At 48.5% G+C, this 27,866-nt stretch overlaps 10 protein-coding genes across 10 annotated transcripts; 5 read left to right on the top strand and 5 right to left on the bottom strand.

Moving 5' to 3' along the window:
* Positions 1 to 126: 126 nt before the first annotated feature.
* Positions 127 to 1,653, bottom strand: Triagg1_4235 (uncharacterized protein; the record flags this gene model as incomplete). Its single annotated transcript, XM_062898616.1, has 1 exon — positions 127 to 1,653. The coding sequence occupies one exon, from the start codon at positions 1,651 to 1,653 to the stop codon at positions 127 to 129; it is 1,527 nt and encodes a 508-aa protein (XP_062756742.1).
* Positions 1,654 to 5,030: 3,377 nt separating this feature from the next.
* Positions 5,031 to 5,920, top strand: Triagg1_4234 (uncharacterized protein; the record flags this gene model as incomplete). The annotated part of the gene is made up of 4 exons (XM_062898615.1): positions 5,031 to 5,094; positions 5,158 to 5,192; positions 5,244 to 5,391; positions 5,445 to 5,920. The coding sequence occupies 4 exons, from the start codon at positions 5,031 to 5,033 to the stop codon at positions 5,918 to 5,920; spliced, it is 723 nt and encodes a 240-aa protein (XP_062756741.1).
* Positions 5,921 to 6,628: 708 nt separating this feature from the next.
* On the bottom strand, positions 6,629 to 9,385 carry Triagg1_4233 (CAZyme family GH3; the record flags this gene model as incomplete). Its single annotated transcript, XM_062898614.1, has 3 exons — positions 6,629 to 8,894; positions 8,962 to 9,072; positions 9,144 to 9,385. The coding sequence occupies 3 exons, from the start codon at positions 9,383 to 9,385 to the stop codon at positions 6,629 to 6,631; spliced, it is 2,619 nt and encodes an 872-aa protein (XP_062756740.1).
* A 1,474-nt stretch (positions 9,386 to 10,859) lies between these two features.
* Positions 10,860 to 12,497, top strand: Triagg1_4232 (uncharacterized protein; the record flags this gene model as incomplete). The annotated part of the gene is made up of 3 exons (XM_062898613.1): positions 10,860 to 11,477; positions 11,533 to 11,868; positions 11,928 to 12,497. 3 exons carry the CDS (start codon positions 10,860 to 10,862, stop codon positions 12,495 to 12,497), a joined length of 1,524 nt encoding a protein of 507 aa, XP_062756739.1.
* Positions 12,498 to 13,216: 719 nt separating this feature from the next.
* On the top strand, positions 13,217 to 14,923 carry Triagg1_4231 (uncharacterized protein; the record flags this gene model as incomplete). Its single annotated transcript, XM_062898612.1, has 2 exons — positions 13,217 to 13,446; positions 13,498 to 14,923. The coding sequence occupies 2 exons, from the start codon at positions 13,217 to 13,219 to the stop codon at positions 14,921 to 14,923; spliced, it is 1,656 nt and encodes a 551-aa protein (XP_062756738.1).
* A 3,477-nt stretch (positions 14,924 to 18,400) lies between these two features.
* Positions 18,401 to 19,958, top strand: Triagg1_4230 (uncharacterized protein; the record flags this gene model as incomplete). Its single annotated transcript, XM_062898611.1, has 2 exons — positions 18,401 to 18,474; positions 18,542 to 19,958. The coding sequence occupies 2 exons, from the start codon at positions 18,401 to 18,403 to the stop codon at positions 19,956 to 19,958; spliced, it is 1,491 nt and encodes a 496-aa protein (XP_062756737.1).
* A 458-nt stretch (positions 19,959 to 20,416) lies between these two features.
* On the bottom strand, positions 20,417 to 21,496 carry Triagg1_4229 (uncharacterized protein; the record flags this gene model as incomplete). The annotated part of the gene is made up of 3 exons (XM_062898610.1): positions 20,417 to 20,692; positions 20,778 to 21,370; positions 21,451 to 21,496. 3 exons carry the CDS (start codon positions 21,494 to 21,496, stop codon positions 20,417 to 20,419), a joined length of 915 nt encoding a protein of 304 aa, XP_062756736.1.
* Positions 21,497 to 22,463: 967 nt separating this feature from the next.
* Triagg1_4228 (uncharacterized protein) lies at positions 22,464 to 24,419 on the bottom strand (the record flags this gene model as incomplete). The annotated part of the gene is made up of 5 exons (XM_062898608.1): positions 22,464 to 22,912; positions 22,978 to 22,993; positions 23,056 to 23,778; positions 23,844 to 24,217; positions 24,284 to 24,419. The coding sequence occupies 5 exons, from the start codon at positions 24,417 to 24,419 to the stop codon at positions 22,464 to 22,466; spliced, it is 1,698 nt and encodes a 565-aa protein (XP_062756735.1).
* A 655-nt stretch (positions 24,420 to 25,074) lies between these two features.
* Positions 25,075 to 26,494, top strand: Triagg1_4227 (uncharacterized protein; the record flags this gene model as incomplete). The annotated part of the gene is made up of 3 exons (XM_062898607.1): positions 25,075 to 25,602; positions 25,701 to 25,998; positions 26,079 to 26,494. 3 exons carry the CDS (start codon positions 25,075 to 25,077, stop codon positions 26,492 to 26,494), a joined length of 1,242 nt encoding a protein of 413 aa, XP_062756734.1.
* Positions 26,495 to 26,689: 195 nt separating this feature from the next.
* On the bottom strand, positions 26,690 to 27,419 carry Triagg1_4226 (uncharacterized protein; the record flags this gene model as incomplete). Its single annotated transcript, XM_062898606.1, has 2 exons — positions 26,690 to 26,946; positions 27,002 to 27,419. The coding sequence occupies 2 exons, from the start codon at positions 27,417 to 27,419 to the stop codon at positions 26,690 to 26,692; spliced, it is 675 nt and encodes a 224-aa protein (XP_062756733.1).
* Between the last annotated feature and the right edge of the window lie 447 nt (positions 27,420 to 27,866).

Genomic DNA, 27,866 nt, shown 5'->3' with positions numbered 1-27,866 from the left:
CACTGCATAGCTTTTCCTCGAATTAAACATTTCAGTAAAGAGTTTGTAGTCACCTATGAATAGCACCGATATATCGCCCTCTCCCTAGAACCCGACATTCCCCTCTCTGTTGTTGCCACCCGTGGATTATAAAAACTGTGTGCCATAGCCAGTGTCTTTTCCTCTCTGCACATCGACCGTCAATGTTGTTCCATAGCCATAACCGCTCGAGTATACACCCTCGTATGTGGGATATTGGGTTTGCTTCCAAATGCTCTGAATCTTTCTTGCTGACTTTAGGAAATCTCTCCGAATATTGGAGTAATCCTTGTTGACAATTTTACCATCCTTTTTGACAAATTTTCCGTCAATTAATACGTGTAGAACATCGCCAACGTTTGCATGCAAAATAATCGCTGCGACAGGATCGTCCCATCCGAGCATCGAAGGAGAGTTTTCAGCATCCCAGACTACCAAGTCAGCCTTTGCACCTGGCTTGATGACACCAAGATCAGGTCGTCGAAGTGCGAGCCCTCCGGACCGAGTAGCTAGCAGGAACGCTTGATTGACGGTCATGGGAGAATAAGTCGGGACGTGCCAATTCTCCAACACTTGGTTGTAAAAATGGAGCCTGACGGACTGCAGCCACATTCGAGCCTGGGTCAAAATATCGGACGAGTATGTGAAATGAGTATCAATGCCAAGTGCGGCTTGGTCTTGCACATCATAAGAATGCGGGTGGCCATGTCCATACTGCATCTCCGATTCTGCGGTGATGGAGATGTACTGGTTGGTAGAACGAAGTAATTGCAAATCGTTTGCGGTGATGAAGCTCGAGTGGGAAAATACAATAGGCACGGTACCATTCAAAATGCCAAACTGCTGAACTTCGCTTGGAAGATTGCTTATACCCCACGGTCCGGCAAGAGAATGCGTTGTCATGACTGAGACGTTAAACTCTTTGATGAGATCTGCAATGTCCTGAGCCTCATTGACATTTGGATTCGGCCCCCAGAAGTCATATGCAACGCCGAGTTCTGTAGGGGAATCTCTCACCAGCGCTTTCTTGTTTGTTGCCATTTCTCGAAACAGTGGAATCTGATCGGACGCAGTGTAGTTGAGAGACGTGATGTTGTGAAAAGTAAATGCCCAAAAGACCCTAGCCCCGCTGTCGATTGATGCATTGAATCCAGCATAGGATGTGCTTGCAGACCACGTGTGAGAGGCATGATCAAGAAGAGTTGTCACTCCACCGTTCATGGCTTCGTACAGACCAGCAAGTTGGCTAATATATACATCATCAGCCGTGAATTTATCTGCCGCGACGAATTCTCCGTAGCGGCCAAAGTATTCCGTGAGAGATGTGTTTGAGGCAATTGTCTTGAAAACCGTTTGCCATCCGTGGCGGTGGGTATCAACAAATCCCGGAGTTAGTATCTGATTTGATATGTCGACAACTTTCGTTCCTGGCGGCAATTCAGACGGTTGAGGGTTTGCATCCACAGATGAAATGCGATCATCTGTGATCAAAACGGAGCCATTTCGGATTACTTTGAGATAATTTGCACCGTCGTCCCAGGCGATAATTGTCCCACCTGAGAGAAGAGTTGAAGCTGCGTCGACAAAAGTGTCGGAGAGCCCAAGAGCTCCAAAAATGACAGAGCTGTAGCGCATGAAGGATGAGGTAGGCGGTGATCTTGTAAAGTCAAACAATTAGCGTAATTGTTTCCGATTGCGCGCCGGAGTTGTCCATTCTCTCTCCAGAGCATCGTCGATTGCTTATATAGTCCATGTCAATGCTGTTGGTTTGAAGCGTTCTTGAGAGTTCCCATGACACCAGTTCGGCACCCTTAGCACCGTTATCCAATAGAATATCTCCAACATTGTCCATCCAACACTGCGTTTCACTCATCAATTAATTGGAGATCTTCTCCTCATGTTCAAGCGAGTCTGCAAAGCTCAAAACTACCCAATCCAAAATGACCTGTTACTAGTTATTGGGGTACGGCGTCTACTTTGTATGGGCATGTGGAACCACTCGTTCGCCGAGGTGCGGGTCCATCACACTCAAGTGATGAGAGATGCGTGTGATGTTTATGCAATTCGCCCATTTACATAATAATTGGTAATGTTTGCGACGGCATCGGTGGGCCGGCTGGAGCCCTATATATCATTGTAAATGGTTGCTGGAAGACAATGCTAATATATCATAAACTTTCAATGCCACTAGACTCTGGCCGATATCACCTAAAGGCTAATTGCGACCCAGTTGAATGCGGTGACATTGATCGTCACCAACGCTTTCGCAACCGGTGCCCCGCGAGCCAGCCTGATGTAACATAGCCGGGTAAATGGTGTCCTCGGGATAAAGATCGGATGAAAACTGTTGCACGTGTCTCAATTAAATAATCTCAAGCATGAGTAATCCAAACATGTGCTTGGAGGTGGGCCACGTTCTGGTGATCATGGATGGGGGAACGGGGGGATGATATGTGAAACAGCAGTATAGCATCGGCAACACGCTACACCAACACCGGATAGTGATGAGAGGGATTCAGGTGCCGGCCAGCGCTTTACACCGCCACTCATTTGTTACACGGCTTCGGGCTAACACAACCTACGCCCAGCTAAAGTGGTGTCTGGGTCGGGATTGGGGGCGAGATCGGGTGTGAGCTGAGGCGGTTCGGGTTCGGACTTTAGTTTCCAATGCTTGTTGTCTCTGGGTGGCTCAGGGTCTCATGTTATTCCTGATTTTGATCTTGTCCGACCATTGTTGGTTGAGAAATTGCCCGTAGGAAAAGCTCTTCTATCTCTGTATCCGCAAACAATGATGCTGAACTGACTCAGACATCACTCAAGAATTAGCAAGAAGCCCTTATCATACTGTTTCTAAAATCTGGACGCGTGTAGTGGGTCGTTAGGCTTGCAAAGAAAATTTGTAGAATACTAATATCTCCGCAGGGGGTAGCCCTCAGGGGCCAAACTAAGAGATGATGTGTACTCACAGGCATTTCTTGAGCTGGTACTTTTGAATATGCTCATAGATGACTTGCTTAGTTTAGAAGTTGTCTTACTTTCGCCGGCGCAAACGCAACATGTCAGTACCCAAGTCCTGTAATACACGACACGGCTGCGTGAGGCTGACCCGTGTCCTCATTTGCCACTGGCAAGGGGTTATAGATTCGTCCCTTCGACGACATTGGTCGTTTTGACCAACCGTATGCTGCCACATAGAATTGCATACCGCTTGTCATGTTCAATATTGTTTAGCTTCAGATAGCTACACCTCTTCGAGAGTGAAACTCAGGCTTTTAGGCTCCATATCGTGAAAACCAGACGCCAGTGTCCACTGGTACACATGACACTAGCCGTTCAGGCGTGTCAAGTAAGCCTCGGCAGTTGAGAATCATGAGAAAGTTGAAAAACTATTGGTTATTGTTAATGAATGCCCGACAATGACTAAATGATGAGACAAAGGGGAAGGACCTCGAGATTGGTAGCGACACTGTATACAAGGTACAGAGTGTTCGTCGGAGACTGAGAATTTTATGCATAGAGCGGGCACTAAATCTTTACACATTGCTGATGAATTAGTGGCAAACACAATATCTTCGTCTTCTAGCTGTTTGTCAAACCTGAGTCATAACGAGAGCTGTTTCACGATTCATACCTTATCTGATCGAAATCTCCTAGTTTGCCATTGAAAAAGTATATACCACAGACGCATATATAGAAGGAGTTCCTCGAGTCTCGTCTCGATACCACTTCGTAGATTCAGCGGTCGGTTGCCATCAAGACAGCAGTGCGGAGTTTGCATTAACCTTCGGAATCGGATGCGGACTTGGAATGTTATGAAATATGAACGCGCGTAACGGACACACTCGGCATTGTACACATTAATGCCGAGGCTTTCGAGACCCATAATCTGCAATGTATGAGGAATCTATTCCTTGCTCATGCTTCGTATAGAACCAGGATCTTTTGACAAGAATACATACCATTAACCCTGTGAACAGGCACGAGGAATGGGCTTGAGCAGCAGAAAGCCAGGCATTTTGGTTCAGTAAAGATGAAGATGAAGGCAAGATGAATGTTTGAAAAATCAATGAGCTAGGTATTTTCCACCAGCTTCTGGTTCTTCTCGTCTATCTCTCTCATGATTGTGTGTGTTTGTGGGTTTGCGCACTCAGGGAAAGCATGACCTTCACGCAAGAAGGGGGGGTAAATATAGGCTAAAATCTTGAACTTGCTCAAAATTTTTCCCATGGTCAACTATATGAGAGACAATAGACTCAGCCATTACATAGCAGTTGAAGTGTGGATAGTAGCAATATAGTTATGACATAGTTGTTGATAATGTGGCGACTGTGGCTACCAATTTGCTGCCCACCATACGATTCTATCCCTGGCGCCTTGGCTTCATTAATGTCAGCCACTTGTCAACATAGCATAATTGCTGAGCTAAATCATCATGATTGGTGGAACTTAGCCAACTCTATCTCGTAAGGCGCCGCTGTGCATCATTTGGAACCAATCAAGAAACAGCTGCGGAGCTGACACTAGAATTACATAACGTGGGCCAGGGACTGGTCAGGGTCTAGTCATCATTACAACTGAAAGTGATGGGAGGTTCAAGGCAAACCGGGCGAAGAGACAGATCCTGGTAGGCAGCTCGTTGTGTTACAATGCGTGGATAGCCTCACTTGGACGAATTCGCTGACTGCGGAGAAAAGACCTCATCGTGCATGCGAGGTGGAAATTATTGCGCTGGAAGCCGATGGAAGCCTGTAAATGCCCTGCAGCAGTGAACCATCTTTGAAATCAAGCATTTTTGTGAGCCATATTGTCGGATTGATCCTTTGTGATGGCAAGCTCCAGAGACAAGGGTGTTGGAGTATATAATTCAAGATGAATCTCATCAGCGATTCTTCTTTTTTCTTCAGACTCAAGCTCAACTCTACAAATCACACTCTCCAATCCTCTCTAGTTCAACTCAGAACCAATCACACCAATAAGCAACAATTCGCAGCAACAAGCAACAATAAGCAACAATGAAGTTCCTTTCAACCGTCGCCGTGGCGCTCGCCTCGATGTCTGCTACCGTCATGGGAAGCAGTGAGTATTGCGCGAAATCTTGAGGAAGCTTAAACAGTACTGACATTTCATGTTCTCTTGAAGAATATCCTTACGAAAGACTCGACAAAGAGAAGGCTGTATGTAAAATACCCCCCCTCCAAGACACACTCAAGCTAACAAACCTCAAGCTTCTCCTCGTCGTCGATCTCCAAGATGGCCTTTACAACGCTGTCCGGGACTTTGAACCTGTTACCTACAAGGAGAGCATCATCGCACATGCCGCCATCGGAAAGCTGTTTGATCTGCCAGTTATCTTGACTACTTCCGCAGAGCAGGGTATGCCATTCGGCGCTTGAAATACCAGTATATAGAGCTAAGCGTACAACTAGGACCCAACGGACCCCTGCCAAAGGAGATTACTAGCATGTACCCCAACGCAACTTTCATCAAGAGACAGGGTGAAGTTGATGCCTGGGACAACAAGGACTTCCGCGCTGCTGTCAAGGCTACCAACAAGACTCAAATCATCTTGGCCGGAATTGTTACCGATGTCTGCACGACTCATCTCGCTTTGTCTCTTCGAGACGAGGGCTACTCTGTGTGGGCCAATGCTGAGGCCTCTGGTAGCTCTTCTGCCTTTGTCCGCGAGATCTCCAACGACAGAATGCGACACGCAGGCGTCCAAGTCGTCAGCCTGTTCTCTCTCGTCTGCGACCTCATGAGGGATTGGCGAAACGTCCCTGGTGCCGCAGAGGTGCTTCCCTACCTTGACAAGTACTTCCCCGTCTACGGCATGGTTGCTCGGGCTCACGCCGCTGCCAAGCTTGACGGTGTTATCCAGCCTGGCGAAGCCGGTCTCATCTAAGCTTTCCGCGGGACTACTGTTGGGCAACTAACTCCTGTGGACTCTTGTGGGATTGGACGAAGGATGACTATCCATAGTTACATAGACTGTATTAGCTGACCTTGCTTGGTATGGAGGCTTCCCACGCCTCTGTGCGAATGCAAGGGTAATTTGAATGATTATGTTTTATATGTTATGATAAATCGAGTCTATATTAAGTACATGTAATAAGCATCTTGTCCAAGGTAGCAAACTTCCCGCCTCGCTTGTCGGGAGCTCCCGAAGCCGGCCAATTACCTCCACCCAAAATGGCGATATTTTGTCCTTGAATCCCGAAAACCGTTCTAAACGGCTCCCAATGCCCGGTTGTTCTATATAAGGCAATATTTTGCGCGCGAAAAATCACTTGTGAGATGACCTTCTTTCTCCTACCTAGGTATAGCGCTTCCCTGTGCCAGCCTTTACACTTCTCACCTTGCCTTGGATCTCCATATTATTTGGGATAATATCTACCTTCCGCTTCAATAAAGATTATTCCCACTCGGTTGAATCAAGATATTTATAGCCTATCTGTTTATTTGATGGACTGTGCACCTGCTCGAACGAATATGGTAGGATCTTTCTTTCTACGCGGGCGAGCTCGAGCACAAGCACAAATTATACAGATACATGTCATAAAAGTTCAATTGATACTAGACAATTATCCAGAAAGCATATTTACATTGTTTCTCAGGATCTTCTTGGCAAAGTACTAATCTTTGTTGCTGAACCAGTTAGAGTGAAATTGAACGTCACTGGCCCGTTGACATCCAGGGTCAGAGTATAAGCACCAGGGTAAACCCATCTATCACCGTTGGTATCCGCACGAGAAAGTGCTCCGAGGGGCACCGTCAAAGTAAGCTGTTGGGTAGCACCAACGCCTACCTTCTTGACACGCCCGTACGCGGCCAACTGCTTATTCGGGTGAGGCGCGGGGCCTGCATTTGTGGATTTCAGGAACAACAGGCCGACGTAGTCGGATGCCAGGTTTGCTTTGCCACCGGTGTTCTTGACGTTCACGACGATGGTTGCGAATGTTGCTCGGTCCTTGTTGGATCCGGCGTTGTTGACAATAGTGGCGACATCAGTGCCAGCAGTCTTGGTGGATCCCAGTGACACGGAGAAGTTGGTGTAATGCAATCCGTAGCCAAAAGGAAGGACAGGAGTGCCAGTATACCATGCGTATGTTCGTCCAGGAATGCCTCCGGATGGGCGAAGGTTCATGTCTTGGATGTTGTTGTTATTGACATAGTTGGCAGGGTATTGTGTGATGGGAAGTCTACCAGCTGGCGGGCTGGCACCGGTAAGGACGTCAAAGACGGCATTGCCACCTTCTTGGCCGGGATACCCAGCCCACAAGATGGAGTTAACCTTGGAGTTGCTCAGCAGAGCACTGTCATCAATCTGGCCACCTCCGAACTGCACGATAACCAAGGGTTTGCCAAGGTTAGCCAGCTGAGAGATCAAGTTCAATTGGTTTCCGGGCCAGGTGATTGAGCTGCGGTCAAAGCCTTCGTTCTCGACAGAGATGTCAATTCCTCCAAGATAAACAATAACATCGGAGGAGCTCGCCGCAGAGAGGGCAGCGTTGAATCCACTGGTGTCTTGAGAGTTGATGGCAGTTCCCTGTGCGTACTTGACATTGCGCCATCTTTGTTGGAAGACACTCAGGGGGCTCACCAATACTGGTGCAGTACCAGCATAGTTGCCTTGCAGCTGGTCGGTGGCATTAACCCACGGACCAATGATGGCGACATTCTGTAGAGTGGGTGAAAGAGGGAGAGTGCCATCGTTCTTCAACAGGGTCATTCCTCCAGTGGCGGCATCATGCGCAAGGGTTCGGGTTTGTGTCGTGTTGACGTTGCCCCAGCCAAGAGAGCTATACTCTGCGGGCTGATCGAACCATCCGACCTTGACGAGGGCAGAGTACAATCGAATCAATGACTTGTCAAGAGCAGCCTCTGTCGTCATGCCAGCCTGCACCGAGGCGTTCAGGACGTTGTAAGAGCTGCCACAGTCAAGATCAGTGCCAGCATTCAGAGACATGGCAGCAGCTTGAGTCAGGTTAGCGGCATAATGGTGAGGGTCAAAAACGTTCTCGACAGCGTCGCAGTCGGAGACAACGTAGTTGAAGTCTTCGTTGAACCCATAGCCATCGCGAAGCACAGATTGGAGGAGATAGCTATCTGCACAAGCTGGGACGCCATCAACCGCGTTGTACGCGCACATGATGGATCCGACCTTTGCGTCACGAACGCAGGTCTCGAACATTGGGAGATAGTAATCAGCCATATCCTGCTGAGTAGGCGTGAGATTGTTCCCTGTGCGACCGTTCTCGATATCGTACGCAGCAAAGTGCTTGCATGTTGAGATAGTTCTGAAGTAATCGGGATCAATTCCGCCCTGAAGGCCGTTGATCAAAGCCAACACATAGCCCTGGATACGGAATGCATCCTCTCCCGGGGTCTCCATGCCTCGACCCCAGCGGGGATCCCGGAATGGGTTGATGTTTGGCGTCCAAAAGTCCAACCCGGCAAATCCATAGTTGGCAAACGCACGAGCCTCAGTGCTGATAGCAGTGGCTACACTCTGGACGAGAGCATCGTCAAAGGCGGCGGAGAGAAGAATGGGCATAGGGAAGCTGGTTGCTGCGCTGAAGTTGGCTCCAAGGGGCGACTGGAATTGCACACCGGTGCTGCCAGCGACGCCGTGGAGCGCCTCATTCTGCCATTGGTATGCTGGCAAACCGAGTCGTCCACTGCCAGAAGCAGAACTGCCTACGTTTGAGACCTTTTCATTCAGCGTCATGGGCTGAACAATGGCGGCGGCTCTGTCAGCAATGCTCTTGGTGGTGTCACAGACATCATTGCTGCAAAGCGGATCGCGGGTGCAGTCAGGGAATGAAGGCGTCAGGGGAGGGTTCGACGATGGATTAGTGACCTGGTAAATGTTGATCCTGTGAATTCAAGTTAGATGAAAAGCCCATTTTCTCGCCATATCCGATCCTGGAGTTCAAGACATACATGTTGCCACCTCCGCAAATCTTACTGGGGTCCGCAGGGCATGGCGAAGTGCATTGGCTCTCGTCGGCTTTGACGGAGGTGCTTTCAATGCGGTGGCCACAGAAGCATTGGCTACAGAAATCAATTATGTTAGAGTCAACATCTTGGACTGGCATCATTTCCAGAGGTTCACAGCGACTTACATGGTGAATTCAACTCCGGCATATTGGTAACCAGCCGCACCACATAGGTTGGCACAATATTGGGGTGAATTGAGGTTATTTACAGTCAAAAATGGCCCTGCGAGATCGCGAGGCGAATTGGGATCATGATAGCAGCCCACGTAAGTTGTCTGCGCTTGGTACGCAGGCAAACATGTTCGGGATTGAGCGAGGTGGAAAAGGGCCATGGAGTACATCCATGGTAGAATACGTAGGCCCGTCATGACTGCGTTTGAAGGTGATACACCAATTGATCTGGAGTATCAGAGCATCGACCGGTGCGCCCGAGTTCCTGATGATAGCTTTTCCTTCTCCCTTCCGAAGCCATCAATTCCCACCTATTATATACATGTCTATTGTTGCGTGTGCATTGCTCTCCGCTCATTTCTCGCCCGCAGCTTTCTGACCGCATTGAGAAATGGCTTCATGTCTCTTCCCAGTTTCTTAATCGAGCAAGTTTTTGTTTTGTCCCGACGGATATGACAAACTGCGGGCTGGCAAACCTATTCTTCGTATGCCGATCCTCTCCATCTCCGGGTACACCGTCACTTACACACATCTGCCAATGTTACCCTGTACGAAGGGGTACGAACATGGAATCTCCTAAAACCCATCGCTTTCCCCAGATTTTCCCGTCTCCTAAAGGATAGATTACCGGCGGCTCCTTCATCGACAGCTCTTGCCAAGGCCTTCCCCGCAACCCGATCTGGTCTTTCGTACCTCTCCGCCTTGTTTAGTCGCGATGTTTCAACTGGTTGTGTGCCTCGGGTGGGTGAAGGATGCCGCTACTTCGGTTAGGCTTATTGTCTGGCTCGATCTTGTTGTCATTTAGCCTAAAGTGAACCCGGAGCAACGTGATATTAGCACTACCTGCAGCGTAGCGTTGGGAAATGCCGGCTTCAGGCACCCAAACGTTTCCACTATGCATAGCAAATCCGGCACATCGACTCAACAGAGTTAGTTTTCTCCCCCGTTCTTTATTCTCCGTTCCCCGATCTTGTTTTTTTTTTCCAGACGTTGTTACGCAACATCGTCACAAGTTACTTAATTCGAGGCCAATGAGAGGGGGTGGAACATGCATTTCCTTACTACAAACATGGTAGGAATCCGACCGAGAGTGCTGCCGATGGGTTTGCGGGAGGCGACTAAGACTCCGTATTCCGTACCACGTTTTTCATCGCCCTTGACAGTTCGCCATTCGCACGAGGCTATTCGGGTTTTCAAAGTCGGGCTTTCAATTGAGGGCTCGCAATTAAAAGGGGTTAGCAGTGAGCTTCTTGATCTGGACTAGTTGGTGCCCAGCTGTCAGACACGGCTGGGATGCGCCCTATTCAGTAACGATTACAACGGCATCAGACCTAAGCAATACCCATTTTAGCATCGGATGATTGTGGGCTTACTTCGTTCTTACTCCAGAGAGTCGGGGCGGTGTTCTAAGTGCTGAAACATAGTAAACTCCGGTTTTCCGAGAATCGGAAAAGGAAGCCGCACGGCGAACGAATGATATGGAGCAGTAGTTTGTGACGAAATGAATAGGAGAGACGAGTCGGGAAGATAAAAGCGAGCAAGGGAAGCGCTAGGGACTCGCTCTATTTCTCAGGATTCTTCAGTACTCAACAGGCTCACTCTTGGCAACTACACCAAAACTACTATCTTCTTCTTAGTTCGGGTTACAGAGTTTGCCCTATCGAGCCCGGTATGAAGGCTACTCTCAAAAACAGCCTGCTAACAGCGGCTACGCTGCCGGCCATAGCCTCTGCCGCTTGTATCTCCTCGGGTAACCAGGCTACGATCCAGAATGCTCTGCAATCTGGGGGCAATGGCGCTGTTGTTCAGCTCTGCCCCGGTGCCTTGATCCAGATCACCGATCAAATCAGCTTTACTGCCGACAACCAGGAAATCTCCACCCAGGGTTACCCTACGGACAGCTCAAGGGGTACCATCCAGGTTGCTCCAGGCAGCTCTGCCAGCACTTTGATCTATGGCAAGAACTTCAACAACATCCGCATCAAGAACCTCCAGCTTGAAGGCAACAGAGGCGGAGCTGGCCTTTTCCCAGGTGGCGCTGCCAACATCGAGATCGGCGGCTTCACCACAGGCCAAACCGTCTCCAACGTAGCGTCTCGAAACCCTCGCGGCTGGAGCTGTCTTCATGCCATTGGCTCTGGAGACAACAACAACCCCTGCAAGAACGTTACCATTATTAACAATGATATTGGTCCTTGCGGTCAGTCTGGTACTGATGCCAACGGAAACGGCCAGTGGGCAGATGGTGTCTCACTGGACTGCACCGCTTCTCTTGTGCAGGGCAACACTGTAAGTGGCAGCAGCAAGTAAAGATGAGTTCTATGAGCTAACCTCTCCGTGATAGATCAATGGCCCTACCGATGGCGGTATTGTCATCTTCGGTTCTCCCGGTAGCACCATTACTGGCAACACCATCATCTCGTCCCCTGACTATGTCGGCTTCGGTGCCATCAACATGGTGGACGGCGAGTACGATGGTAGCTATGCTGGCGTCAGCGTCACCAACAACAACATCCAAGGCCAGAAGCTATTCAACCTTGGCATTGGAATTGGTGCCAACGTTTGGTCCTTTGGTGATCCCCCGCCACCGCTGAAGGGCCCTGCCACCGTCACTGGCAACACCATCAGTGGCCATGTCAGCTTCCCCATTGCCATCAATGGATGGTCTAACGGCCTGACCGTATGTGTTTTCCAGCTCGCTTGTTATGCCCATTAATAGTCGGCTGATATGTTCTGCAGGTCACCGGAAACACTGTGTCGGGTGTTCCGTCTCCCAAGTCCAGCTTCTCGGATGCTTCCCAGTGCAGCTCTCCCATCCAGAGCGTTTTCAACCAAAACGCAAACCTCATCTACTACCCAGCTGGACTCACTGGATCCCAGAACCTCCAGTCTGGATTTGTCGCTGCCCCTGGCAATACCACCAACTTCTTGTGCTCCACTATCGCACTTCCAAACTCGGTCACCTTCAATGCTGGATCGTTGACCATTTCCACCGATACTGGCCCATTTGCAAGCCTTCACAACGTCATCGCCCAGTATCAGGGTGACAACAACCTTGTCGTTCTCCAGGCCGGCACACCTGTCTGGGCCAGTGGACACACCCTGAACCAGGGATGTGGTAGCCCTTCCGGATGCCAGTTGAGGTTCGACTCCAGTGGTAACCTTGGAACTTACTTCAACAACGCCGTGCAATGGCAAACAAATACTGGGGGCCGGGGTAAGACCATGGTCGTCCTCAACTCGGCTCCTTGGATCCAGATCAAGGACGGATCTGGCAATGTCATCTGGGACACCACCAAGAGCACCTAAGTCTGAAAAGACGACACAACTCACTGCTGTATATAGTATGACAACGTAAATACGCGTAAATCGCGAATGAATTGAGGAGTTTGTTCCGTCTTGTATCCATATGCTTCATGACTGCATCCGCACAAGCCGTGCTCCGTGCTAATATAAACAACTAGTTGCGGGACTGACCACGTAATTAACAGTGGTTCTCTCTATACACGTAAAGACATCCAATCAAAAGCCTCACATACTGGAAGTGGCTCTATAACGCAAATTAGGGAAATGCCCAGGTTGAAAACGTTTCCTAATTGATACCATTGGCCCTCGTATTCATGTTAGTATACGAGTACGAGTAGCGGGACAGGCTGAGCGCTAAATGCTCGCGTTTCTGATAACATTCATCAACCGGGATCGAGGTAGGCAAACAACAGCACCGGCGAATCAAATTGGCTGCATTTTCTTACCGCAGGGGTGCGTATCCCGCTCTCTCCCACGAAATATGATATACTCTCGAAGTAGAACCGGTTCGCAATTGTCAGCTTTACCAGGTAGACCGCTTAAGCCACTCAGCCCTAATGTTAAATTGACAAGTGTTTGCTAGTGCTGAAACGAAGTTATCGCAACTAGCTCATAATAGCGGTCTAGCCGTGGTTTATTACAAGTACTCCAGATGCGGCACGTCCCCGAGTCGTTCATCATGAATGATCTGATTACCCTGGTCTGTTACTGCTATCTTAACCATGGCAGATAGCATAGTCAGAGACGCTTTCGCGTCAATTCGAGGCCAGGACGCGCCACTATCTGCCACAACCTCTCTTGTCCTCTTAGCTGCTCTTTTCGTCGCGTCTACTTGGGTGTATTCACGCTTCCAGGGGGACAAGCCAAAGGATGACTTTCCTCCGTGGGTTCCGCTTGAGGTTGGCGTGAGCAGCGCATTGATTCAAGCTGGTGGCACTGCTTCAAACATTTTGTCCGTACTGAAATCGATACTCTGTATCATCTTCAACTAATTAGAAATTAGTTCGCTCCTTTCGCGCGGTAAAGGGTCCCTCTTCGGGCTCACCTCACGACACCAAATCCTGCATAACCTCGACAACATTGACAGAGTGTTCACCAAGGGACCACATATTCTGAGCGCCGACGTTTTGGGATTGCGTTTGGGCATTCGCGTTTTCGGTGCTAACCTGACTCAAGATGTCCGCCAAAAATTTATGGCCATGAACAGAAAGTTGACGCAGATCATCGAACGATACTTTGTAAACGAGGCCTCGGCAACAGCTTCAATCCAGGCCGCCCATATTCCAGAAAAGGTGGCCCAGCTGCTTAGTTTTTCATCGGATGCTCAGAAACAACACCAGTGGGAGCGATTTGCATCCGTTCAAGTTATATCGGGTAATTCTAAAGGACAACCGGATGCTGTTGAAGCAGATCTTGAGTTGCTCATGAGAGACTTTGGCGCCTGTGTCTCCATTCCGCGACTGTATGGCCAGGACTTTTTGGATCGCAACCAGGACCTCCTAGAAGACTTCTGGAAATTTGACAACAACGCATTCCCTCTACTCGTGATTGGCGTGCCGACGTGGGCTCCTATCAAGTCTTTCAAAGAGGCTCTCGCGGCTCGCACTCGCCTCCACGATGCGCTCGAAGGGTTTTACAACCGCTTGAATCAACACAAGCGCGGCCTCCCAGTGGACTTTGACGCCGATATGAGCGATGTTAGTGCCGCTGCCATGGAGAGAAATAACTTTCTCGAGGAGAACGATGTCCCCATGCGCGCGCGAGCAGAGCTCGAATTGGGCACTTTTTGGGGCTTAAACGCCAACATGCAACCGATGGTTTTCTGGCTTCTGCTCTATATACACTCTACTCCTAGGCTATTGGATGAGTTGCGGGAGGAGGTCAGCTGTTGCATATCTTTATCGACGGCAACTTACCCGCCACAGATCACCGCGTTTGACTTTTCACGACTAAGCCATGAGTGTCCTCTTCTAAAGTCCTGCCTCTTCGAAACCTTTAGACTGGTTGAAGAACCAACATCTATTCGATATGTGTCAAAACCCATGACGGTGCCCGATGGCAGTCACGAGCACCACTTCAAGGCGGGAACCTGGCTTTCAGCCCCTCACGCCCTTCTCCAATCCGACCCATCCATCTTTCCCGACCCCGACAGGTTTATTCCGGATAGGTTCATTGAAACAGATAAAGAGACAGGTGCCCGAGTCGCCCGATACGGAAAGCTTAAACCCTGGGGATCCGGATCGGCAGTATGCAAGGGAAGGACGTTTGCTGAGAAAGAGGTCATGGGCATTGTTGCTTGCTTCATCACGCTATGGGATATGGACAATGCTGAAGGCTCGTGGAAGCTCCCTAGCATGATTCCCGGTACTGGAGTCAAGCGCCCACAGAAGGCTATTCGCGTTGTCCTCAAGCGCCGCAGTTTTGTATAAATAATTATTGTCTGAATCAGGCTTGCCTATAAAAGATTGGGATGGGGCTATTCATGACCGTCATGATGTGGCAATCAGGGGCATTGTTGAAGCAAATATAAACCTCAACCCGACGAATGCTGCGGTATTTATACAGTAGGCAAGACGCGCATTGTCATGCTCACTCAAAATGGCACAGGGATCAGGGATCATTCTCATGTGGTATCGTAGATAGGATAATTACGGAGTAATAATCGAGACAGGGCTTTGGGAAATTTGGCAAGGTTGCAGAATGCAAGTACAAAAATGCTGTTTACTTTTCATTAGGTATTTGCCAGTACTCCAAGTTAGCCACCTAGCATTTTGCGTCTTGAATTTGATAGCGATAGTAGCAGAAAGTAAAAAATATTAGTGATAGTAGTACGCAATTGTAGATATGAGGTCCATTAGTAAAAGTTGATATAAGCATTTACTTTAAAGGGCTAAGCCGGCAGATTGAGTGTCTTTCTTTGCCATCTCATATGTAACGTTTAATAAAAATACTGGACATGCAGTTTTGGGATAGTATCTCAGAGGATTGGCCAATGGTCTCTTCCTTGAAGGATCTCAGTCGTTGACTACTCAAGTTTTACACGTCGCCCTTAACCAAGTGACATGGTAGTTTCGGAGCCAACACTTCAAGATATTGGCCCAAACGCTCAACACTGGCGAATACTAGGTACCAAACAGCCATTGTATCTCTTTTATTTCTCATTATTGTCCTCTGGACATATTCAAACTCTTTAGCCAGGGATCTCGCCATCGGTTGCATTCCAGCTCTAGGGTAGTCTCGCCTCACAGGATGACGTGGGACGAGGATCACGAAGCTGCCCGTGTACTGGAGAAGCGGTGCAGCATGGCTACCATTCTGGGATAATTAAAATCTCTTCAAAGTATTCTGCAGGACGCTGTGGCGACAAGCCCCCCGGTCTGAGCTTTTTAATGGCCGGGTGTCTTGGTAGCCTTGTAATAGCACGCCGAACAAACCAAGTTGCACGTCATTGAGAATATTAAACCGACATCTCAAAATCATTCCGGCGTAACGGGCCTCCTTGTGACCGGAAATTTAGGATTTGGCATTTCTCGCGACGCTCTCAACTTGTTGACAAAGTTTGTTGAACCCGAGTCTGCCCTCCTTTGACGCCAATGTCTGCTGCATACAACTATCTAGGTAGCATGAGGTACGATCCTACCGAAAGACACTTTTCAATAGGAATTTTGCCATCAAATTTTGCTCATCTATGAGTATGTTGCTCATTGGTACAGGTATCATTCCCCAGTGCCCAGGGTAATTATAAGTCTCCGATTGTCGAGAGAGATACTACAAATGACATAGTCACCGCTGTCAAAGAACCACTGGTATATATATCTTTTTGCACATGAGTGCGCAAGCACATTATCAATCTCTTAGCGGGAGCAAGCAAAGGACCTGGAACGATCGGGTCGAGACCACACTGCAGACCTCAAATCCCTACCCCGGCGGAACCCGTGCTGTTTGATTCGCGGAGTCCGCTGATCTAAGTCGCCGGAAGCAGGGAGGGCCTGCGCAGGAACAGGATGAGATCCGATTGGGATGGCAACGACTGATTGATGGACTCCAAACTTGGATTCCGGCGAGTTCCGCATCACTAAACGGGCAAGCTGTACGTGGGGCAATAGCATCATTCACTCCCCCGTAGCTATGTTTTGAAGCTATTCTAGGCACTGGGACATTTGCCCAAACGCAGCTAGATTGAAGGCAGGTTTCTTCTGCCATTCCGAAATACCGCTAGCAGCATTGTGATTTTCTCCTAGCGAGAAAGAAAGGGCGCGTAGATCTGCGTGGCGCACGGGAGGACAGACGGCATCTAACCACAAACTAAGCATTCCAACTTAAAGTTGGGTTTTTTGCCCTTCAATGTCTGTTGGGCGGAGACAACCTACAATAATCTTGAACTATATCCAGTAATCTTAAAAACAACGTTCTCATAAATCTTTTCCAGCGGGCTACTATCTTAAGGCGTGGGTTTGTGGATCTCAAGCCATACTCGATATTCAGATTGAGAATCCACCATGTCCATTACAACCTGTCCATGTTACGTCCATGCTACGATACATCGCCAAGCAAAGCTGTTTCCTCCGGAGTGCCGGCAGATAATGCGACGCCAGAATACCGACATAATTCCGGGCCGGAAAGGTGTTGAAGCTGAGAACGGTACATGACAGTACCAAGTGTGTCTGAAGAAATCTCAGGGAGGATGCTATGCGTGTGGTGTACATTTCCAAGGCTACGTGTACCACCACGTCTTTCGCCCTCCTGCACGACACTGGATGCTACACAATATGTGTCCGGCTCGGCTTAGCGTCTCGGAGGCAAAAAATAGCTGCCAATCCCTCCTCTAATCCCCGCACATCTTCATGGGTCAAGGCACGGCCCGCCAACGGACCAATAGAGAAGCCCTGACAGCTTCAATTTTGAATCAAAACCGGCAGACCTCGATGCCCTATGGCCGATGATTGAGGGAGGGGGTTGCACAGCCGTCTAGCGTCTGACATTTATGGAGTTTGCTCTGCTGAGTATAAAGGATCCGTGGCCCATTGAACGGATAATCGGAACGAGTTTGCCCTGATATTTTCATGGGTTGACCAAGACACTCCACCGGCTTATACGTGAACGAACGTCACGATGTGACATGGTGGGCTTTGATTGCTGCGAATTCACGGATGTTTCGGCTCTGAGTAGGCCAATCCTGTTTCTCAAGCTTTCCATTTCGAGACATTTCGCTCCGGTTCGTGACAAGTCGATACTCCTTTGTGAGGGAGAGCAGGACGATCTTTCTCTGCATAGGGAACTCGCTGTGTAGCAACAGAGACTCGGGGTTCACAAGTGAACAGGTAATATCTCGTGCAACAATACATACTATAGTCGGTCTCGGGCCTAAGTTCGAATTGAGATGGAAAAGACTGCTCCGTCGGGCCGTTCGACGCGAATTATGAGTGCAAATCACATAGGACATACGGTACACAGCCTCCATGACGAATCACCGAGATGGCAGGGATAATATCGCACAGATGGAGTACCTCATCGGTGCCTGGAAGTGGGCTACAAGCAACATTTGACTACATGGAAGTTGACGTGATGCGCTTACATATCGTGAGACCCAATCTCAACTGGTCCTATCTTCGAGTTATTACCGCTAGCATCTTGTCATATCGGCGTTTCTCGGCGAGTCGGAGAGTCTATCATCATGGATGAGGTTGATGGAGGCGATGAGGAGCACGGAGCACGGAGCACAGAAGTCGAATCTCGGGCCCAGAATTGAAGATGTGTTTAGAATTCGATTGTTATAAAGACGCCAGGACGCTGCTGTTGGAATCAATTCATCACTCGCTTCTCATCCTCTGCATCTACAGCATCCGGCAGATTCTAGAGAGAGAAAAGACCACTCGAGGACATCAATTCAAGAAATCGCCTTCAAAATGCAGCCAAAGCTTTCATCTGCCATTGCCGGCCTTCTGCCTGCCATGCTGGCGGTAGCGGCTCCAGCTCCCCAGTATGGAAATATTCCTTTTCGAATTTTCCCTGACGACAAAGAGTTTCAAGGCTAACAAACTCTATAGGATCCAATCCATTGGAGAGAATACCGGACCTGTTGCGGGCGTCACTCCTCCCATCCCTACTGTTACTGCTGCCTCTGGCAGTCTATATGGTAGCACCGGGCTTCAGGGGGGCGTTGCTCCCATTCCCGACACTAGCGATGGAAGTGCCGTGATTAAGAACATCAAGGAAGTCCCGGGACAAGACGCAGATGCCAGCCTCGGCGTGTATCTCGATTTTGAGAGTGTCGATGAGCCGCAACCCATTCGCGGTGCATTCGGTGGCAGTGACGCCGGCCCTCGTACCTTTGAGTATGAGAAGTTGAACCCCGATCTGTTTGCGGCTCCCGGAACCGACTCGGGCGCTGTTCCCAATGCCGTCTGGCCTCTTGGCCTCTCCCACAACCGCCCTGGCGCTTCTGGTAGGGCTGGTTGGGCCCGTCAGCAAAACACCGCCGTGCTCCCTGCTGCTACGGCTATGGCTGGTGTCGATATGAAGCTTGAGCCTCACGCTTACCGCGAGCTTCACTGGCACACTGCCGGCGAATGGTCCTTGATCTTGAAGGGATGCGTCCGTGTTGCGGCCGTCAATGACAATTCTCAGACCTTTACTGACGACCTCTGCGAGGGTGACGTTTGGTTCTTCCCTGCTGGTGTTCCTCACTCCATCCAGGCTTTCGAGAACGGTGCCGAGTTCTTGCTTGTCTTTGACCAGGGTGATTTTGACGAGAACGGAACTTTCCTCATCAGCGAGATGTTTGCCCGAACTCCTCGCTCTGTCCTGTCCAAGAACTTCCGCGCCCCTGTCGATGCCTTCAAGAACCTGCCCAACAACCAGCTCTACATCTTCAACGGAACCCCTCAGCCCAAGGACATTAGCAAGCAGAACATCACTGGCCCCAACGGCTCCTTGTCCGGCCCCAGCGGCTACACCTATCACTGGTCTCAGCAGAAGGCATTCGAAACCCCCGGAGGTTCCGTCAAGATTCTGGACCCCACCACTTTCCCCATCGCTTCCACATTCTCTGCTGCTCTGGTCACCGTTCAGCCTGGTGCCATGCGAGAGCTTCACTGGCACACCTCTTCCGACGAGTGGGACTACTTCCTGCAGGGTTCTGGCCGTGCAACTCTCTACAAGGCCCCTAGCTCTGCCAACACTTTCGACTTCACTGCTGGCGATGTTGGCTATATTCCCCAGGCTGATGCTCACTACATCGAGAACACTGGTACCGAGGATCTCATCTTCCTTGAGGTCTTGCAGGCTAGCCACTTCTCCGATATCTCTGTTGCTCAGTGGCTTGCCCTGACTCCCGAGCAGACCGTTATCGACCACTTGAACATCTCTTCTGAGGTGCTTGAGGCCATCCCCAAGGAGAAGACCATCCTCAAGACTGGCAACACCAACCTCACCGAGATTGTCGACACGGGCAAGGCTTACTAAGTTTATTAAAAGTTGGCGAGGGAGTCATTGATGGGGTGGTTATGGGTGATTGATTGATGTTTCATACAATCCATTGTTTTATTACCTGATGTTTTTAGATGTAGTAGTATGATTCCCAATGTGATTTATAAACCTGCGAGTTAAGGATACTACATCGCATCGACTTTCTTTCTACTGGTGACATGATTAGAGAGCTTGGTATTGGCGAACTTCAATTGAGGCTGGCCATGATCTTATCTTCGTTGTCGATGGCAGCCGACAATGCCTGTGGTCGTATACTATCAAACTTGGGCTTAAGCTTAGGAATGGCTATTCAGCACCTCAGTGATTGCGAGAAGTTCAAGTGACAGAACGAGATAGTTTCTTAGTTTATGCTATGAATCATTGGGATTTGTAGAGCTAGTTGATAGGCCTTTTTAGATAACTCCATTGAATAACCTAGAAGCATCATTTCGTGTCTACGTTTGCAAACCCTTCGTCTTTAAATCATCAAACAGTTGGTCATAATAGAGTTTCGCGTTTGGCGCTCCTATTGACCCAGCGGTTGGAGGACGCGCATTGAATTTAGGAATAACTCTCGTCGCACCGGCTGTCACTTCCAATATAGTCCCATTACCATATTCTTCATTAACGACAAGTTCGTACATGGCCGCCGTAACTTCTTCCATAGGAACAAACGTCGCATCTTTCATTAAAGTATTCAGTCGGGCTTCGTCGCTATTCCATAAGGCAGTCTGTAAGCAAGTCAGTCTCGTCACTTTACTCCTCTAGTTACTCATGTTTCGTGGGACGCATGTCGTAACAACGTATGAAACTTACGAGTACGGGTGCAGGGGCGATTGCGCTGATTCGAATGCCTAGTTGATCGCGTAGATCGCCTAAAGACTTGACGAAGCCGTGAATACCATGCTTGCTAGCGTAGTATAAAGGTGTAGCTGGACCTGAAATATATCCGGCGATGCTTCCAAGGTGGACGATACAGCCAGGTAACTTGTTACGCGTCCAATATCCAATGGCCAACTGACTTAGACGTATAGGGGCGGTTAGATTGACGTCCAGAATCGCATAGTGTCCCGGCTCAGCATCAGCAAGGTCGAGAGACGCAGAATGCGGGTTTGTCTCAGTGCGAGGAGGTTGCCAAAAGCTAGACCACGGCGGTTCATATAACCCAGCACCAGGTATGACAATGTCAATTCTGGGGAATGCCCCGAGTCCAAATTCCCAGAACAATGTGAGCTGCTGCCACGATACTACGTCGACTTTGCAAAACATCGCGGCGGGTTGACCTTTATCTAGATTGTAATGGGGAAACTCGTTCAAGACAGCTTGGACCTCATCTGTGAGTCTAAGATCCCCAATGATGACCGAGCAGCCTTTGCCGAGCAGGAGGCGGGCGAAGGCGAGATTAATGCCTATCATTGGATGTTAGCTGGGTAATTTAAGAGGCGATGTGAAGGGGTTTTTTTTAGTGGTGGTCGCGGTGATGCTGTACCTGCGCCGCCGCCTGTGATAATCGCGTATTTTCCTTTAACAGACATTGTAACTGTGAATTTGCACAAAGTTCGTGAAAGCTGGCTCAATTTGTAATTTAAATATAGGAATTAAAGGAAAATTCCAGCTGCTATATGGCGTGAAGCGGCAGATAAAGGGCAGGGGGGCTTGAGTATGTTGAGGGGAATAAATGAAAATGTAAAAGCTCTATTCCTAGCATGTCAACGACAACCGACCTTCAAAGGTTCAAACATGTTCAAGGCCATGTCTGCAACTTGCGGGGTTGAGAGGCCCGGAAGCGGGCCATTGCATTGAAACGCCGAGGTTACAATGGCGCTACCAGGGATGGCGGCTGTCGCTGTTGTGAGGATGATGAAACAGGCGGTACCGCAGTCCCTTGACATACATTGAGCCCAATTCATAAAGAATGTGTCTGGCCATTGCCTCGTTATGTAGCTTGGTAGCAAGTATATGGCTTGTAGAAGGTACTCACAGCTTCCTTTGTAGCTATTCCCAAGACACTACATTCTAGGGAAGGTTGAGATAGAAGTAGATATTAGAAAAGAAAGATGCTCGTAAAAGTACTTCCTCTTAATATCACCGTTATGTTGGAACTGAAGTCGATAAAATGCTCGATGAATAGCTGCTTTCTGTATAATTGAGCCTGGTTTTCTTCCTCTTCCATTCTGACATTGTATTTTGTCGTCAGTAGGTCGTGTAGTAAGCAGATTGCGCCTGTAGAAGTAGTATTGGCATTTATCGTTCTTGAAAAGTCTGCTTCCTTGCTTCTGCAGACGATGATCTTATCTAGTATTCACCGATGTCTTGTGGCCTCAGATAATCTCGCCAGGCAAATGACTCTATCTCTCTATGCGGCACTTAAGTATTTTTCTAGGGGAGATTTTTATTTTATTGGTCATCTCAATATCTCTATGTAGGCAATAGCAGTAATCGAGACAACCGAGAACATGATCCAAATATAATAACCAGACAATAGTCTAGTATCGTCGTTTTTCAGTTAGAGACCACGTCAAAGCCTGACATATCGTCAAGCGCCTTGCGAATCAACTTCGCATACGTATGTACTCCAGCTGGAAAACACATGGGCTCATATGCCTTGCCAGGAATGCTTCCACCCATATAAGTTGATCTCGTCGTTGGAAATAGCGTCGTGTTGTTGATATCGATAATGTCTTTCTTCCAAGCGTCAGATGACTCGCGCTTCGGGTTTATGTACTTGATGTTATTCTTCTCCATCTTTTGGATGCAGTCAGCAATCCATCGGCCCTGCACCTCTACAGCGGTTGGACCGTTGCAAAAGAGTGTCGGTCCTTGGGGTCCGAAGATGTGGAACATGTTGGGATATCCGCTGACGGTGAGACCCAAGTATGTTTGAGCGCCGGTAAGCCACTCTTCTTCAAGCTTGGTCTTGGATACACTTTCAAGTCCTAGTTGAGTCATGACTATAAAAAGTTAGTTGGTCATTGTACTAGAGAATTGTCGGCGTCCTTTTAGGGGAAGAGTTTACCTCCGGTCACAACATCCTGTTGAGAAAATGTTAGAACTGTGATGCTGATGATAGTGGACTGGTTTGGTGAATACTTACAAAGCCAGTTGCCACTGCAATAACGTCAAAATCATGATGCGTTCCATCTTCAAGAACGATCCCTGTTTCGTCAATGTCCTTGATACCATTCTTGCTGATGTCTACTACATCAACGTTTTGTCTGTTAAACTGTTCATAGTAGGTATGCTCAAGACATGGTCGCTTAACTCCGAAATAGTGCGGCATGTCAAGTGGAGCGAGAAGATCGCGCTTTTTCGGGTCTTCAATTCGAGCTCGAGTTTTCTTTGCCCAAAACTTGTATGACTCCTTGTTTGCCTCAGCGTTGAGGAAATTGTCTTTGTAGATGGCGACCCAGTATCGGAATCCGCCATCTTTCCAGGTTTTCTCGTAAAATGCTTCGCGCTCTTCCGGAGTATCATCGAATGTGTTCTTCTCGGCCCAATCATACATGAGGCCCCCGAAAGTCGTTTCGCGATACTTGAACAACTCTGGGTAATATCTCTTGGCTTTTTCTTGCTCATCCACGGTAAGATCTCGCTTACGCATCGGGATAGCAAGATTAGGAGTGCGTTGGAAAACCTTTACTTCTCCAGCTTCCGGACCCCATGCCTGGGTCATCTGCACACCGGATGCTCCTGTACCGATGATGGCGCACTTTTTGCCGCTGACATCTATTTTTTCGTCAGGCCAAAACGAAGAATGATGAATCGCGCCCTTGAATTTAGTCATTCCAGGCCATTGGGGGATATATCTCTTCGCAGACTGTATTATTTCCAGTGTTAGTCCAAGGCCCAGGAGCAAAAAGGTCACGGATGACGGAAACTTACAAATCCAGTTCCCAGCACAAGATACTTGGCCTTTGATGAGCGACCATCTGCGGTACGTATGTTCCATTTCCCTTCAGCTTCGTCGAAGTGAGCTCCAACGACAACTGTATTGAAAGCGCAATCTTTCTTCACCCCGATCACCTTGTCAACATGATCAAAGTATGCTCGTAGATCCTCGTAATTGGGATAGTTGCTCGGCCAATTCCAGGTCTTCCATACTTCAGGCCAGGAATATTCGTACTCGGGCACCTCAGAGTCGACACCGGCGCCTGGGTAGCAATTCCAGCGCCACGTACCACCAGTGTCATTACCAGCTTCAAAGATGTACGTCTTTAAACCGCGATCACGCAGTGTCTTGAGCATGAATATACCGGCTATGAGGTAATAGTAACGGAGTTAGCAATGTATGCAAATATTCTCCCCAAATTGATTCATCATACCGAAGCCTGCTCCAACGACAATCGCGTCAACATCGAGATTGTCTGCATAAGGACCCGTTTTCTCAGTGTGTGACACAGAAAATTCCGTAAGCCCAGTATTGAACTTTTTGGACTCCGATGGAAAGTTTTCACCCATAATGGCGGAATATAGAGTGCAAGTTAGAACTCCAATGGAAAGTATGGAAATATTGTACTCGAGTGCTAAATCAGATGGGAGGGCCGTTGAGGTCACTGTTTAAATGCAATCCAACCTTGTGATATCATGTTACCTCATGACAACTAATACATAACTCCCTGCATTTGCCGTCTCCGCCACCAGCCAGCTCATCACACATAAGGTACTGATAGTGGCGTCGAGTATTTCGTTGCCTGCCTTGAAAACATCCCTGCAGCTGACTGTTGAGCGCATAGCGTTACATCTCCTAAGGGTTGCAATGCAGTAACTGGCACATCGGGATAAAAAGAGGAAGTTCGTGCATTCGGAACTACATGCAACATGCAGGGTGGGACTAAAACGAGAATCCGTGTCGTATCGAGATGCGGAGGCAGAATACGACATGAATACGTGCCGTGTTGTGTCGCGTTGCTTGATCATAAGACTCGCGGAAACTCGCGGAGAGCCGTGACGAAACAGTTGAGAACCCCGGACTTGGAGTTGCAATGTTACGCAAACGGGCATTACGTACCACCGAATGCAACAGAAACTACAAAAGGGCGGGCATGTCCCTTGATGGATATGCAAAGCACAGACAACAATCTAACTCTTTATCCACCTTTCGGCAATAATCAAAATGCCTTTCAATACTCAAACTCTATCAGACCTCCGGGATACGCTCAACAAAGCGTGCAGTGACTCCGAAAGTGATATCCCTGGTGCTACAGTTGTAGTCGTTGACAAAAAGGGCGAAGAATTGTTTGCACACTCAGCTGGTAAGCGGGGCTCGGCATCAGATGAACCAATGACTCTCGAAACGGTGTTTTGGATTGCATCTTGTACCAAGTTGCTCACTGGAATTGCTTGCATGCAACTTGTGGAGCGGGAGACCTTGAAGCTGGATGATGGTGGGCATCTTGAAAATGTCCTTCATGAGCTTAAAGAGATGAAAGTGTTGCGTGAAGACGGAACTTTGGAAACAAAAAACAAGAAAATCACCCTTCGAATGCTTTTGAATCATACTTCTGGATTTGGCTACACCTTTTTCAATGAACGGCTCAAAAATTGGACTTATCCAGTCGGGTTAGAAGAGTTTTCCGGACGAATGGAAGATATTACCTCTCTCCCTTTGCTATTTCAGCCTGGAGAAGGATGGGAATACGGTGTAAGCTTTGGGAATTATCCCTTACGGTGTTGCAAACCGGAGATCCCTGTATAATTTTTATTACGATCAAGTGACTGACACATTATGATTCATATTAGACGGGCATCGATTGGGCAGGAATAGCCGTCGAACGCACTACTGGACTTGGTCTTGACGCATATCTGCAGAAGCATGTATTCCAGCCTCTCGGTATCACAGATATGTCCATGATCCCAGATAGAGACATGCGAAATCGTCTTGCGTATATGCACTTTAGGGCTACGGATGGAAAAATACGACCGCGGGATCATCTATGTCGACTCCCGTTACTGGTCAATCCAGATGACGAGTCTGAGACACGCCGGGTGTTTAATAGTGGTGGCGCTGGCATGTTTGCAAAACCTCAAGAATACTGCAGTAAGTTGTGGATTTTTCTTATCAGCTTTATACACGTAAATACCTTAGGTCATAAAGCAGTAGCTAAGCTGGCCACATAGAGGTATTGGCAGCGCTATTAAACGACGGCACTTGCCCCCGCACTGGAAGTCAACTGTTGCGCAAAGACACCGTGGAAGAGATGTTCCGTAACCAGATTTCACAGTTCCCGAACTTTAGTCGCCAAGGTATTCCCGCTGCTAAACCAGAATTGACCAATGCCATTGACGAGCTGTATGCTGTGCAAGGAGGTGTACCGCAGGGATGGGGTTTGACCTTTATGTTGGCTAATAGCAACGGCACTGGAAGGTCTAAAGAAACAGCTCACTGGGCTGGACTGGCAAACCTGTGGTGGTGGTGTGATCGTGAAAAGGGCGTGGCTGGGATGATTTGCACCCAGATCCTCCCATTTGGAGATGCCAAAGTTGCTGGATTATGGGCTGCTGTGGAGTCTCAAGTATACAAAGCTCTGGAGTGAAAGATGATTTTGTTGGGTATGCTAGGTTGTCTAATTTTGATATACTCGGCTGGTTGACTGGTAAGCAGGGAACAACCCGCCGGGAACCAGCTATCCCTGCATTTAAAAATTTTTTTTTGTCTTGTCCGGACTTTATAGAAGAAGGTGATGTCAACAGGATCGTCTCTTCTCTTTCATGGCAAGTTAAAAGCTGTTTCATTTCTTCCCCCTCTCCAGTATCTCCCCAACTACCTTTGCGCTCGCCCTCACGATCAACTCGTGTTCATGAGCATGAATCTTGGCTTCCAGGGCATCGAGTTCCTCTCCATCCCAGCCGATTTCCTGGGTAAGAATGGGCTCGCCTCTGTCGACTTCCTGAATGACATAGTGAACCATGATGCCAGTGTGTGTAATCTTTCCCGCTTTCAAGTCCTCGTAAGCACGCTCAATTGCATGGGCACCGTCGAATTGACCTACTGGCATTAGCTGCAACACACCCACCAGTCGTTGTATGTATGAGTGACTTACCGGGTAAGGCTGGGTGTAAGTTTATTACAAGAATGCCTACTTCTTCCAATGGCCGTAGAAACTCAGATGAGAACACCCACATCCAGCCCGCTAGGACGATCAATTGCGGCCTCTCTTCCAAGCCTAGAATCTTGTCTGCCAGGGCGGCATCGTACTTCTTCCTTGCCTCAGCCGTCTTTGCCTCATCCTTTTCTCCCTTGGCCAGAAATCCGTTGCTGATGAGGTTGAAATATTCCCATGGGATGCCTGCTTGCTCTGCTCGAGTGGTTGCGTATGCCTTTGCGCGATTCACTATCAGGCGAGTAATTCTGCTGTTGGGGATGCGGCTAGATGCGACACCATCTATTAATGCCTGGAAATTTGAGCCATTGCCAGAGGCCATGACAAGGATTCGACATCTTTCGTCTTGCTCTGCCATTTTTGTGGATTTTTTATGCTGAGATATTTCAACCTGAGGGGGGTGAGGATGAGGAAAAGGAATCGGCAAACTGTGAGCCAAGAACAAAAAAAGGAGGGAGATTCGCTGTCAATCTATAGAGAGAATGCTCTTTTGAGAAGAAACGCGTTAGTTGCACTATCGGCAATAAAGGAAAAGAAGCAATGAGTGATCACAAAGGATGAGTTGTGTGATGTGATGCAAGCAATGGTTGATGTAGAGGGGTATACTTTTGGCTAGTGCAAAAAATGATGAGCTTTCAGAAAAGAAGTTTTTTGCTGAGCTGGAATAGCGTTGTTCCGGCCCCGAAACTATAAGTTGAACAGACCGAATTGCGCTCATTGTTTTGGGGCGGGATTTTGCTTGGATTTAGTGGTTGAGTGAAAGCTGTGAAGAGATATTCTGGAGAGCTTCTGAGCGTATCGATGC

Source organism: Trichoderma aggressivum (genome assembly GCF_033847375.1).
Source record: "Trichoderma aggressivum f. europaeum strain CBS 100526 chromosome Unknown scaffold_013, whole genome shotgun sequence".
Taxonomy (NCBI): domain Eukaryota; kingdom Fungi; phylum Ascomycota; class Sordariomycetes; order Hypocreales; family Hypocreaceae; genus Trichoderma; species Trichoderma aggressivum.
Note: the sequence above shows the minus strand (reverse complement) of the source record. Positions and strands in the feature narration are given on the sequence as shown.